Source organism: Orussus abietinus, unplaced genomic scaffold (assembly GCF_000612105.2).
Source record: "Orussus abietinus isolate OABI.00-Male unplaced genomic scaffold, Oabi_2.0 scaffold2, whole genome shotgun sequence".
In the NCBI taxonomy this organism is placed as follows: domain Eukaryota; kingdom Metazoa; phylum Arthropoda; class Insecta; order Hymenoptera; family Orussidae; genus Orussus; species Orussus abietinus.
In genome coordinates, this window is record NW_019396012.1 from 2,682,948 (window position 1) to 2,697,643 (window position 14,696).

Below are 14,696 nucleotides of genomic sequence, written 5' to 3' on the forward strand. Positions count from 1 at the left end.
TCGTTTCCGCACTGCGGCCAGGGTCGCTCGAGCACTGCGGCCACGACGCTTATCCACAGCCTTGAGGGTTCCTGTGTCGGTCGTGAATCATCTCTAATCGAATGTCTATCGATCGCGGTTCTACTCGATATCGGGAAATGTGGAATCTAATTTTTTTTTCCACGACAAATCTTGTCGGCTATTTGGAGGACGCTCATTGGCCGAATTTTTTATGTCACATTGTCTATGATGAATGATCGTTCCATGATCACGGATCATCGATCACCGATCATCGATAGATCTCGAACACGTGGAATTTGATCATTCCGTGAAATACCTGTCGCCTATTTAGACAGTCGTTCCTCCTTTTATCTAATTTCTTGCGGTGGTTCGGTTCTTTATATCCGTATTGACGTCGATAATCGATAACCGATATCGATATCGTCCAAAGCGCCCATTGTGCGTGCTGACACGGTGAGACCATTTCTCAGATACGCGCGACGCATTCTGATCAGCTGATCGCGAGTGATACCTATCCGAGGTATTTTTATCCGACTTCCAAGTCTTATTTTTTTCTTTCAATTTATCTTTTATAGATTTGAGATCATTTGGAATTTTTTCCGTTCCGAGGATTTCGTCCGGATTGCTCTCTCGCGCTTTCTCCGCTTTCCTTCCGCCGTCGGTTTTCCGCCGCGTCGGGCCCGCACTCGTCGACCCGTCGACGGCGCCCGACGCCGGCCGCAATTTAGCGCGTGCACTCCATTAACGATTACGCAAGGTTACGCACTTAAAATACGCACGCCGTCACCGTGCGAGCGGCGCCGCGTGCGAAACGCGTGCGGCGACAATGACGGCATTGTTCGCGCTCGCGAATCGCCGACCTAGACGCTCGTGCGATCCTTCACTCTCCGTCCTTTATCCTTCATCCTTCGTTCGAGGAAGAACGGAAGTGCGCGATTCCGCTGCGGAAAAAGCGCCCTATAAACTTTTTTTCATATATATAAATATGCGACTCGCCAAGAGACCAGGTAGAGTTTCGCGCCAAATTATTAATACTTTCGTGCATCGTATTTTTTTTTTTTTTCACGTCGCTTTGAAATCAATCGATCGGCGCTAATCGACCCTAAATCGAATATCGCGCCTCTCTCGACATATCGTTTGCCCGATAAAACGTCGGCCCAGGTTGGGCGACGCCATGACGAGTTCGTGCTGAGAATAGCCATTCTCCCCTGTCTCTCTCCCCTCTCGTCCTTCTCTATGTACTCACACCTGTCCGCGCCCCTAATTGCGCGATGCATTTACTATCCCGATGTACTCAGACCGGCGCCTCGAGGATGGCGCCCGACGTCTCGACGTCGCTCCGTCGACGTATCCTCGGGACGACGTCTCGACGAGAAAACGATATTTCGCTCTTACACATTAAAAAAAAAAAAAAAAAATACAGATAGACCGAACAGAAGAAATATTTCGTTAATACCAAGGAAGGTTCTGTTCAATGAAATATTTCTCTGGTTCAATGACACTTTCTTTTTTTTTTTTCTCAGTGTATGTAGGAGTATCAATGTATCCCCGGTATGACGGCCGAATTTCTTTCTTTTTTTTTTTTTACGGAAAATCACGAGAAGGCATGTATTGCCCTCGCGGGGATGCAATTCGGGGCAGGGGATGCAGTTCTGCCGGGACTTTCGACGGAATTACCGCGGCCGCGCGTAATCGCGCGGACGTGACGTACGCGCGCGTACATATCGCGCGGATTGTGGGAACAGAACGGATGGGACGGATGGAACTGGACACGCGAGTAGGAGCCATTGTCCTGCGGATTTCTCTGTCTCCGCGTTTCCCCCGCGCTTCCGGCCGAGCGCAGTCGCCGCTCCGCACTTCCCTTCGATCCGGAATTCGCCCGCTTACCGGGGCCAAGTGCGGAAATTCGATCTGCCTCCCCGGCTATAAAGTCGGAGTTACCTAATAAGTCGTTAAGGGGGAGGGGATTGCAAAGCTCTTGCACCAGGTCGTTTTTGACACCTCGGCCCCCGCCTCGTCGATCGCCTTGACCTAGAAGAAAAAGAGCCCGGCACCGCAGGTTGCGGAACGGCCGCGGGTGAAATCGCGGCCGCTCCCTTTCTCTAGCTCGGCCCGGGCCTCGTCTGCCCTCGCTCGCTTTAATCTCGAATTAAGTCACGGAATTAGTGGGTTAATTCGTTTAATTGAGGTCGACTGCGAGACCCTGGTCTCCGCGTTGCCGCCAGGTTTAGGTGGATAGGTCAAGACGGGTACACGCGGCCGTGGAAACGGAAACGCGTCCTTGAGATTTACATACGACACTCGTGAATTCATTGTCCGACGCCGTTTAACGACCATCCCGACCCGCGACGAGGATTTCGCGGAGAACCTGCAGAACCTCGAGAAATGAGGACCACCGAATGTCGGCGGCTTTTTTACGGCTCCGTGGTTTGCAAAAGTCTTTTGTTTTTTTTTTTCTGCCCTTCTTCCGCATCGTCCTTGCGAGGATTCCGGCGCGGATTCCGGTTAGGCTCGTTGCCAGCTACTGGACTCGACTCGACACTGGCCTGCCAGTAATTCCCCCCCGAAATGTCGGAACTGGGTCATCGGGTCGGCAATCTCGAATCCACACGCGCGTGCCGCGGGATTGTTACTGTTATCGCCATCGCCGTTATTAGTCCTGCTCCTTTCGTCCCTGGATTCCGCGCCGTGTGGCCCACCTGCCGCGTTTATCGGCCCGTTTGTCACTTCTATCGGCCCGCTATTCGGCATTCGAGTTATTCCCGCGAATCGTCGACTCGTTGAGCGGACCTCGTTTTTTTCCCTCCCCTCCCCCGATAATCGAGAGGGGTAATCCGATCAAATCCCACTGTATGTTCCGTTTCATATTTTCCGAGGGGCTATTCAGGCGGAAATCAATGAGAGGACTTCCTTTGATTTCATATCGGGAATAACGCAGCGAAACGAGTGACGTTTGGTATTGAAATTGTGATAACGCTTCGGCGATTGTCGAAGATTTTTCCCCGTGATTTCGAGGTTTACAGTTCATGATCTCTTCTCAATGAATGACCCCTCGACGTTTGCTCGCCACTTCGCGCTCGCGATTCGACGCTTGTCGAAGGTCAGGGATATCGATCGGCGCCCGGGAGGGGAAAATCGAGGAGGCGGCCTTTCGGCTTAATCAGTGCGGAAAAATCCGCTGGAATCGGGCACGCACGGGATAACGAGGGGAGAACCTCGTGTCTCGTCGACTCGAGAAAGAGAGAGAGAGAAGGCGAGCTCGTGAAAAACGGCGGAGAAAATTTTTCTTCTTAGGGAGGGACCGCGACTCTCCCTCGGGATGCATCCGGCGAATTTCCGGTCCCGGGGGATAACCTGTCGCTGCAAATTGCAGCAGGTGAATAATAGATCGCGGGCTCGCGCCCTCAAAGCATCCTCCCGCTCGCAAAGGGACTTTTCCGCTCCCGTTTGTTTCCCCCTCGTTACGATTGATAAGTGGCGGCTGTGAAAAAAGAAAAGAGATAGGAAAAAGAAGTCGCACCCCCTAGCAGGCGATATCTCCGACACGCGCCGCGATTCTACCTGGACGCAGATACGTGTACATATACCTGTACATATTTATTTGTACACACATATATATATTTTTTTATATCGCTTCTCGGCTTTGTTTCACCCCGGCTACCGTGGAAGGTACACGAGGGGTCCATTAAATCGGAAGGACGTAACGAGAGCGTTGCTCGTCCAAAGGGAATTGAAAATCCCCGGAAAGTCGGAGGCGCGTGCGTATTAACCGACCGCGAGGCTTGACATTCTCGAGTGTAATCCGGAGATCCGATTTGCGTAAAAGCACGTTCGGACATTTTTCTCCTCTTCTCGAGTTTTCTCGGAGTTTTCGAATTTTTTCTTTCTCCCTTTGGAGACGATTATTCTAGCTCGCTCGAAAGCCAGGGTGCGTATCGCGGATGTCACTCTTTTTATCGGCGATTTCTCGATGCGGCCCTGAACGTGATCGGAGCGGACTAAAATTAAGGGGACAAATTCCTGCTTCAAGCCAAAGGAACCTCGGAGCCAATACCATCTTGGACGGATCGAAGTCAATTTGGCACCGATTGCCGAGCCGGTATCGCGAGCTGACGTCAGCGCGACCGCTACTTCCGGTCGTCACCGTGTTTCTATATTTTTGTTCTTTTTTCGTTTCCGGCCGAAGGCTTCGAAAAGGACCTTACGGAATTTCTTATAACAATCCCGGATTTCTTTTAACACTCCCGGGAGGCGAGGGAACAGTCGCGGCCTCTGTTCTCCACTTCGTACTCCGATATGTACGTGATTCCGTTTCTTCCTGCCACGCGGCGTCGTCTCCTCGCGTTCTTTCTTCTCCCCCTCTCGTCAACGGAGTTCTCACTCGTTGCGTCCAAAGTACAGTTAGCCTCGTGTCGATGTACGAGGTTATATCGGTGACGTCACTTGGGGGGCCGGCACCGTCGATTGGGGCCAAGCAAAGTGAACTCTCGTTGTCGAGCCGAGATCCTCTCGGTTCCACTTTTGCGCCCTTCCGCGTCTTCCGCTAGTCACGACTCGCGGGCGTTCGATTTCGCCGATTAATCGAAAATCGCGAGGCATCGAGTTCCCGAGTCGACTCTTTGCCGCCGCGTTTCCGGGGTCTGCTTTCGCGGCAGAAAATCCCCCGCCTGCGGATACGTCGCGGTCGTAAAAGGCGTCGCCGAGGGTATCGGCTCGTCTCGTCGTATAATCGGGATCGGCTCTGTTTCCACGGCGTAGTTCTACAGTCACGGTCTCAGACCCGTGGGCGACTTATTGCCGGCTCGGTCGTCCCGATAAACGGGTATTCCTCCGGGGAACGATTTTTTTTACAAGCTCCAAAACGATCCGCAGCCCTCCAAACCCGGAAAATAGGAATGGGGCAACCTCGACGCATGCGCTCAATTAGAGTTTGCGCGACTCCCGGGCTATGCACCCTGGGTCGTATAAAATGCATAAAATGGAAATTATCAACAAACTACGGCGGCAGCGGCTCTGTGATCTCCGCCGCGGCAGGTGTAATTCCTCGCGCCTCGACGACCGAAGCCCCGATTCCTTCCACCTCGGTTGGAAAAGCGGCGGAAAAGGGGGATTATCGCCGTTTATCGCGCCCCCGGGAACGTAATTCCTGGTTAAATGGTCGACCGGGGCGGTTTCCGTCCACGGAGTCGCGGTTTCCGGCCAGGAGGTAACCGCTCGTCCCTGGCGCGCCGCCAATGCGAGGCGGAGACGCCCTCCCGGGCGAAAGGGACACTCGAAAGCGCATCTGCTATTTTGGGCCTTCTTTGACTTCCTCCGGACGGAGGATCCCCACTCTAGCGTTTTTCGGCCGGTCGGAATGGCGCAAAAAGACCGACGGCTCGTGCCCGGCGCGGCCGACACACGCGGGAGCGCGGGACGACCGTCCCCTCCGGCCGCCCGCACGCGAATGGGCCTCTGCATTGGGGCCCATCCGTATAGGTCGGTGTGTGGGTGCGCGCGTCCGTCCGAACCCGCATGGGCGCATGTGTGCGCGCGCAGCGGGCCCCCGTGCCACGGCTCGGCCAATCGGAAGCCGCGAGGCCCGTTCCGACCGTCGGGCCAGTCAGTCACACGCGACCGTGCGAGCTCGATACACACACCGCGCGTGCGCTCTTCGGCTCGGCTCGATTTTCGCATTTTCGCGGCCTGTTTCGCCGTGATTAGTCGTGGTTCGTCGTCATTCGCCCGTGATTCTTCGTGATTTGTCGCGACTCGCCGTGATCTCTCGCGATTCCGGGGAGCCATCGCCACACCGGAAGCGGAAACTTCGCGAAAGCTCGTCCGCGGTATCGCGACAACTCCTGCACCGATAATCGCGAGAGACTCTCTCGGCAAGATTACGACGAGGCGCGCCCCTCTACGTGGAACCGGGTTAGATTCTTACACAAGTCCCCGAGCGAGAGCTCGATTCCGTCACACCTGTGCAATCGGCCGTGCTGCGCCTTCCACACACGGATGTATATACGCGCACGCGGAGCGGCTTCGAACCGGGATGTCGAGAGCGAGTTTAATTGCGAGAACTCCTGGCGCAACCGACGCAGGAGGTGCCGGCGATAACGCGAGATACGTCCTCGATCTCTCCCGGTCCCCTCCAGGTGGATACCTCCCCGTGGAAGCTCCGCTTTCGGGGGGTCTCCCTCTTCTCTCGTCGATAAAAAATTCCATTAAGATCGCCCTCGCTCGATACCTATCGGTGGGCAAGGTCGATAGACTTTCGGAGTCGCGTTCCACCCGGTTCTCCGTCGACCTCGCGCGCTTTATCACGAGGCTCGCCTTATCACCCGCGATAGCCCTCTTTTCCATGCGTCGCGGTTCCACGTGGGGTTCTCGCGAGGTATAATATTATCGTTAAATATTTTCACAAGGCGTTTCCGGGAGGTGACTAGTCCAGATGGCCGCCGAGAGGAGGATGGACGGAAGAGTCGGGCGGGTTAACGATCGAGGCGATCGTCGCCCGGAACTGATCTGGCCCGTTAGATCGTAGAGTGTCTCCGACACCGATCGGGAAGCGACCGCAATCCGGTCGAGATCGACGCAGAGCGGGAGAGTGAAACTCGGCGGTCGCGCAAGGTGCGACAGGAACGACTCCTCCGGGGCGCACGGTCGGGACGTGCGGGATACTCCGTCGCGCTCGGGACTCTTGAGATGCACCGCGGTCCCCCCGAAATACCCGAAGAAGTGACTCGGTCGCGGTTGGGACCCTCGAGGCGCACCTTGATCGCGCCTAAGTAAGTCGGAACGCGCCTCGGTCGCGGTCAGGACCCCGCGACTCTCGGACTAGCTCATGTGCGGTCGCGCCGGCGCGTGCGCCTTCTACCGCGGATCCGCCAGGGAGGAGCGGGACGACGCCGGGCCGATGTACAGCCCGGAACTCCTGAAATCCGTCTGGACCAAGATCGGGCAGATGTGCGGCTACGTCACCTGCGCCAGGTCGTACCTGTCAGGTCAGTCCCGAAGATTTTCCCCGTTCCCACGAGAGGAGCACCTGGGAGACCCACCTCGAAGTTCCGGGTCCGCGTGCTCCGCGAGTTCCTCCGCGGATACCGCTGCGGAAGATCGCGCGAGACGGGACCCGGGGAAATCTAAGCGCCGCGCACTTTCACTCGGACCTTGCTTCCGCTCCGCGATTCTTCTACGCGGAATCCATTCCGTACGCGGTGACACGCGGCCACCGGACCTGGTCTCGTCTTTCACGTGCCACCTTGGAGCGAATCGGCCCCATGTGCGTGAGCGTGCGTACATGCGAGAACGTACGCACTCACTCGTGGCTCGGGTGGGCGTGCTTACCTATACTCGCACGCGTGCTCGCGTGTCCGCACACGTTCGCTCCTGTCGTAGGTGTGCGGGCGTACTCGTACTCGCACTCGCTCCTAGGTGTACCGCTAGGGTAAAAATGGCCCATTGTTGGAGGCCCCCGGTGGGCCGTTGACATTGGCGCGGCAGGCCGTAGTTCCGTGCTAGATATCGCGTTACCGAGCCGCTCCGCGACTTTGGCAACCGGGATAACCAGCGGAATCGAGACGCGCAAGGCCGCGAGATATTCCGCCCAGGGTCCGGCCGCGAATAAAATCGAGGATTTACGGCCACAGGGAGCGGCGGAATTATTATCGCCCGTAAATCCGGAACGGAGCCCGCGATTAACGCCGCCGGGATTTATATTTCCACTTATCGGGACTCCCTTCGGCCGGCATCCCTTATCGGGTTTCCTCGCGAAGGGGAAAATCCGCGTTTTTCCATTTTAATTCCGCTTCCCCCCCCCCTTTGCCTCCTTTTTATTGATTTCCAATTTTGGACGCTTTCTCGAGTGGCGGTGTCGCAACTTCCCCAGCGACCCGGTCTTCTGACTCAGACCGGGCTTGCGAAACGAGAGACGCGGGTCGACGTAGCGCGGAATCCGCGTGCGGAGAATACCAATGCGCCGCCTAGCGGTCGCGGGTCCGCGTTTACTCCGGTGACTAAGACGGCTAACTGTCCGCTCGGGTACTGATATAGGTATGTATATGCGTGCACGCACCCGCGGTGGGGATCTAATGGGATTCCGCGCCGTCTTGGCCGCGAGTCGGGTGCAAGAGCGTCGAGCCCACTTAAATTCGAGGACGGGGGACCGACGGGGGGCACAATGGCGGACGTGCGCGAGGTCGGCACGCATTTTCAGGAAAATTAGGTTACCCTGGGGTCGCGGCTCGACCTGGAAGCGGGGGCGTCGCTCGTCACACATTTTCGATGGTGGACGCACGCGGAATGCCTAACGAGCCTCGAGGACGGGGGGTCAAGATAGGGCCTCGATCGTGGGAACGACGTGGGAACGACGTGGGTGGAGGGAATTTCAAGTCATAGTTTCTTCGCTACGGTTTAGGCATTGATAAAATGCACCGAAGCCAGCTTTATCCTCGATTTGGGGAATAATGGTACACTTTTCACCTCGATCTGGGAATCCGGAAAAGTATCGAGAGGAGCGGGGCCCCGCGCCCTTTTCCGGCCGGTCCGCCCACGTGGGCGCGGCGCACGTGGGACCCGCGGCGGTTTCCTCGCGAGGCTGCGCGTGGGCCGCGGAATCGATTTCTCGTCGGCGTGTCGCGATCGCGAGCAAGTCGAGGAAGTCGATCTCGCCATTTGTTATACGAGGTTCCAAGGGACGCATCGCTCGCGGGTTCCGCGTCGACGTCGCGGTCCCACGAGGGGCGTCCCTCAGGTGAGGGATCTGGGTTAACGCGAAATTAAGCCGGTCGTATTTTTAGGAACCATTATGACCCCCCGGCACAGGAAGCACTTCCACCCCTTTTTTCTCCCTCTCGAAAGAAGTCCGGGGGGTGATCGGTTCTCGTAGGGGTGGAGGGACAAAAAATAGAAAAACGAAATCCGCGGGATTTTACGCTACGATGCTTCTGAGAAGCTCCCAAGAAGTCGCCCCCCTGGCGTGGGCGGCGTAACGAGGGTTTCTAGAAGAAACGTTTGTCGGGTCGCGCACTAGCCTAGGGTCTCGGCCCTATATCAGGTCCTCCTCTTCGGGAGGATCCAGAAGGAGGGGAGGGGAAAAGCCGGCGGCCTGGTGATTCGTGAAAATTTAATGGCGGGAACACCTTTTTCCTCGAAGCCCGGGAAGGCCCGCGCAGTAAATACACCGACCCTCCAGATGACGGATGGACCGCCGACCCCCTGCCCCGGATCTCCCATCCCGGGAGATAAACGCGATTTATCGGCGTAACGGCGCGTCCCCGGAGAAACTCCCCCGGACGAAACTTGTCAAGGGCTGGGTGACCGACAACTTTTGTCTAACTCGTTTTCCCGAAAACTGCAAGGATTCGCACTTATCGGCCCTAACTTCTCGGGCCTATCCATTACTCGGGGTGTCAAGGGGTTCTCTCGCCTCCCCTCTTCGTCCTTCCTCTCGAGACCGCTCCCCCAATTTTCCCAGGTCCTTAGAAGGGCGCCAAATCTTACCTCGCACCTCAGACCGGCACCTTGGCTGGTAAGGAAGAGTGTGGTCCAGCCATCTCGGCCGACGTTCAAGCCGGCCATTCAGAGGCCCCTGAGAAACGTCCCGTCTCGTCTCTCTTCCTCGAGAGGTCTGCCGCGGCCGCGGAGTGACTCTTTACCTCCGTTCCGGAGGACCCTGCTGGCCAGGAGGGCACTCCACCTCGGCTTTGTGCCTCTTTTTTCTCTCTCTCTCTCTTTTTTTTTTGTTCCATTTCCCGACCCCTACAAGACACCGCGAGCGATTATCCGAAAAGAGACCGGCCGCCGCGCATTTAAAGGGCCCTTTCCGTTGGAGCGGTCCACCGGAATCGGGCGCCGGCCAATCGGCTGTTTCCGAAAGAAAGGACGAGAGAGGGGCAGGAGGTGGAGAGCCCCCTCGAACTCCTCCCCGCGCCTTTTTGAATCTAGGCTGTTGCCATGGCAACGCGGAGAAAAAGCGACAGGGCCGCGAAGGCCACGGAGAGGGACAGCTCGAGATGGGACGAAGAGGGAGGATACTCCCTCATCTCCTCGACACTCACCCTTTTGTCGCTCGACGGGCGGATCAGATGTTCGGGGAAATCAATAAGACTCTCTCCGCGAGCGCCGAGTTTTTCTCCGTCCTTCCTTCACCCTTCGCGATTTCTCCTCCTTTTTTTTCCTCCCCTCTCTTCCTATCTCCCCTTGCTTCTTCCCGACGCGGCTCTTTTTCTCCTCCCTGCCCTCCGTTATTCGATATCTCGACCAGGCCTCGAGGCAGTCGACCACCCGCGGGGTCGGCGCGGCGCGGGAGGCGGCGGGGCGGGTTGGCTCCCCTCGATCCGATCAGCTGATCCGGCCACGCTGCGGCGAACGGCCCGCCGTTTGCGGCCAGAAGGTTAAGACTCGGCTTGAGCGGCCTCGATTGACAAAGTTGATTCTAGGGTATAATTAGCCCTGGGGTTAATTTTATATACGGTTGGATAACGGATTTAATGTATGCTGCTGTTCATCGAGGAAAAGAAATTCCCTGAACCTAAGAAATATTTCGAAAATTCAAAGAACAATTATCGGTTTGAACTCAAATGAATCGGCGTTATTTTGGAGAACCGTTGCATCCTATTTATTTTCAAGTTAATCGAGCGGAGTAATTAATCTCGGAATTGAGGAAATATTTCTTTGATTCGATGGCACTTTTTTTTTATTCTCTCAGCGTGGGAGCGGGTACGAGTCCGTTTGGCCCGAATCCGCTCGGTTTTCTGCTTGCGGACCGACTCGCTCCGGTGGAGGCCGCTTTGGTCGCTAGTTTGGAGCGGCTCTAACGCGGCCGTCGACCCCCGCCCCCTCCGACTTCCCCCCCCCCCGGTTGAATCGACTTTAGGAACGGAAGCCACGGTATTTCTTTTTTTTTTCCCTTTTCTTTCCCTGGGAAATAGAAAAGTGTGGATGGAAGGCTTTTCGGCGGCGATTCTCGCCCGGTCTAACGGCGGCCGCGTTACCCGCGTCCGGGCCGCTGGCGTAACGCGTAACGGCCGAGCGGCTTACCGTTGCGCGCAATTCCCACCGAGCTACGCCCGAGGAAAAGGAGTACCGAGTAATAACAATGCCCGGCGTCCGTTTGCGCGCCGGGACGGCTCGTAATGCTTCTATGAAAATTACACGCCGGCTTCCGCAAGCGAGCCTGGTAACGCCGCTTTAATCACCGACGGATCTCTCTCTTTCTCTCTCTCTCTCCCCTGGCTCGTAATCCGTTACCCAATTTCGTGGGTAGACACATTACGCGCGCGGTGTCACGCGGTTCCTGTCACTTACTCGGAACCTTGGGATTAAACATTTTTAACGAAGGACGAAACTCTGGATTGATTAATTGTCATGCAAGAGGTGAGAAATCGGAGCAGTGAGTGTCAGCCTCGAGACGTCGCTAGCCTGGCCGGAACCTCGGGTTAAAAAAAAAAAATCAACCAAGGACGAAACTATGAATTTATTAATTATTGTTCAAGAGATCGGCAGACTTTTAATCACCGTCCAATCCGGTCGCGATAAGGCGAGTGTCGCCCACGGTTTGCGAAATAATTTCCGCCCGTGAGCGCAGCCTCCCGTCCCGGTTCCTCGAGACGAATCTAATCTTCGTTCAAGTCGAGACGCGGCCGATCCTCTGGCGGAGATATAATTCGCTTCCGTGAACCCGGCGGAGATCGGTCCAGCCTCATCCGCGTCTCCTATCTCGGAGCGCATTCGCCAACCGGGTGAACGGCGTCGTGGGAATATTTCATATTTTATTCCTCGTCGCCTCTTTGCCTTTTATTTTTTTTATTTCTCCCCCCTTTCAAGTAATCTCAATAAATCCCACGTCCGACAGACGAGCCGGAATTAGCTCGACGCCCGTCGCCCGCGATTAGGATCGATCCCGGCTCTCTCGACGTCGATCGAATTATTTACGAGCTCCGGGATGCCCGTTTTCCCGGATAACCTCGGAGGCATATCACGAGGGCCTCGAAGAGTGACACCGAGAGCAGGCCGTTAAATTTAGGACCGTTGGATACCTCGGAATTATTAATCGTCCCGGTACACCTGGATAATGGAGTCGGGGGGCCTCGACTCGGAGATCGATCCCGTAGAGGAGTAATTCCGAGCTGCTCGGCTAATTCGCGCTCTCTAGGAGAAAGCCTTCGGTCGGGCTGACTATTATTAATATCCCGGTTGGGCAACCTCCGCGGAGCAGTTTTCGAAACCCTCGAGACACCTCCTCCAGCGACTTTAGGCGGAAACCCTGCGGCCAAGTCACGGGTTCAACGGACCTTCGGGAACGACCGGGGGAGCCTCCTTCGACGGCAAAGTTTTCCGCCGGGAATTTCGGGACCGGTTTAATCGAGGCGAATCAATAATTTCCGCCGAGTCGATCGGTATAACTACTCATCGGGGATCCATTTTTCCTACGGAATTTCTCCGGGTAATTGGCCCGCTCCTCCCCTCTATCCTCCTCGTCTGCGAATCGCCGGCGGACAATTTCCGGAGGATCGGGAAAATTAACCCGGGGCGCCTCGCTTCTCCCGCCCCCCCCCCCTCTTTATGCACCAGGTCTTGGATCGCGAAGGGACCTGGAACGACCTCTTTCGCGAGGTGTAACCCTTTTTCTTAAAAGAGCGCCCGTGAGCCGCCCATTGTCTAAGTCGATTAACACCATGTATAAAAATATAGGAGTTGGGAGGTTTAAATTCGTCAAGCATGAATCGAGGGTTTTGGTACCGAAATTAAAAAAAAAAAGAAATGTAAACGTTAATCCTTTCGGCCCGTGAACTCACGTGCGCGACATTTGGTCCATTGGATGACATTTCGTCCGTACCGCGAGATCCATCGGCGAAAGGGTTAAGAAACGTCCTCCTTGTCGAAACTTGATCGTTCAAACTCCCGCACCCCGGCAGTTTCACGGGATGCGTGGATGCACCCGTGTATCTCCTGGGGTATCTCCCCGCTGCAAGAGCGGGGTTCCGAACGTGCCTCCGCTCGGGTGAATGTAGGTTAGAGTGCGGCAGGGCGGCCGAGCCGCACAGGCAGCTCCGCGAGCGAGCAGCTGACGCGGCGGAATCAATATTTCCCTGTATATACCCGAGCCCTCGTGTACCCGCGCGTCCACCGAGGTATGCACCGGCGGATCCGAAACCCTCTCCGCGACGATCATCTTTCGTCGTCCCTAGAATAAAAAATCTCGAGTCCCATCCCTCAAACCCCCCGGGATAGACGTCACCTCATCCTGGTGCGAGCGCATCGGTCCGCGGAAGGGCGGTCGGCGAGAAATCGATCGAAAAATGGAAAAAAGAAAAAAAATAAAGTTCGATATCTCGACTCGAGTTCCGAGATAAACAATTCCGAAGACTCGGAGGAAAAAGGGGTGCAAGTGGTCGGTCGACGACCGCGCGGGGCGAGGGAGGGCGGCGGAGGCACCCAGAGGGGAGAGGGGTAATGACGTTCGCGAAGGGCCGAGAGTGGGGGTAGTCGCTCGCGGACCGCGAGCGCCTCTCAGATCGCTGCCAGCCGCGGACCCGGGAGCATCTCTCGCGTCTCCTCTCTCTCGCTCGACTTGATTTTCCACCGTTGTGGGTCTTGTCACGGTGTCGCGGTCGATTGTACTTATTCCCGCGTTGCTAGCGGTTTAGTCTCTCTTTATTTCGGGAGTCGTGTGTTGTGGGATTGTCGTAATCGTCGTAATTGTCGTCGGAGTGCAGAGGGTGAGAGGCCACGTGACCGGCGAGCGAGTCGCCGCGGGTATGGTCAGGTGACACCGAGCGGCGCTTCCGTAGGGGGCGCGCTCGAATTTCCGGACGGGCCGGTCAGTCGCTCGCCGACCCTCGACCGGTGCAGGTCGGCTCCTCCGATCGGCCGGTGGTGCGGGCGCGCGCGCGCGCTCGCGGGTCCCTGACCGGTTGCGGGTCGCGGAGAAAGGGGGAGGGAGTATACTCGCGGCTTCGGGTTATTCTCGCGAGTGGCTAATGCTGGATGCTGCAACCCGCTAAAATCGGACGCCCGGCGTGATCTCCTCGCAGCTGACCGCCGGGAATCGCGGACGATGCGCCGCCGAGAGGAGTCCCCGAGTAGCGGACGATAATCGAAGGTAATCCTGCGGGGGGAAACGGGAATCTAGGATTTGTTGAGCCCGGTTCGTTTATTGAGCACGATTAAGCCCTAGGTTTGCTTGGCTAGGGATTTTAACGGGGAAAGTGGCGAATGCAGGGAAATCCGCGAATTTCCACCTGAAATACGAATAGATCGAGTCTTATATTTTGTCCGCTTTTTTGATAATCGATCGCTATCCGTGGAATCGTTCCGAACTCCGGACGGGAGCGAGGCATAAATCCCGGCCTTGCGGTCGGTAAGCGGTACACGCGCATACACGGACGCGGTTTAATGAATATCCCGCGATATAATCTCCGAAGTTACGGAATGGCCGCGGATGCATCTGGGGCCGTTTATGTAGGGCACCCCAGAGAAAGGGGTAGGGCTGTATCCGGGCCGCTTTATCGGGGATACTTGCGAGCTTAAGGCCTGGCCAGACCTCGCTCTTTGATCCGACTTGAGAGGGCGGATTGTAACCAGGGAGGGGCGAAAAGAAGGAAGACCCCGAAATGAGGGAAATCCCGAGTATTGCGTTCTATCGGCGGAAACCTTTGTTCTCCCTCCGCAATTACGCGGACCGTCCGGGGACGCCGATAACTCGATTAGGATCG

At 56.3% G+C, this 14,696-nt stretch overlaps 1 protein-coding gene across 4 annotated transcripts in view; it reads left to right on the plus strand.

Moving 5' to 3' along the window:
- LOC105700568 (serine/threonine-protein kinase tricorner) overlaps positions 1–14,696 on the plus strand; it is a 48,724-nt gene that overhangs the window by 15,999 nt on the left and 18,029 nt on the right. The window contains exon 1 of one of the 4 annotated variants that reach the window (XM_012426525.2): positions 6,912–6,983. The exons of 2 other annotated variants lie outside the window; for them this stretch is intronic. In XM_012426525.2, the coding sequence (XP_012281948.1) occupies positions 6,944–6,983 (40 nt within the window). In that variant the 5' untranslated portion in view covers positions 6,912–6,943. Of the gene's footprint in view, positions 1–6,911; positions 6,984–13,820; positions 14,084–14,696 lie in introns of those variants that run through there. One more of the 4 variants, XM_012426526.2, reaches the window with a different exon arrangement.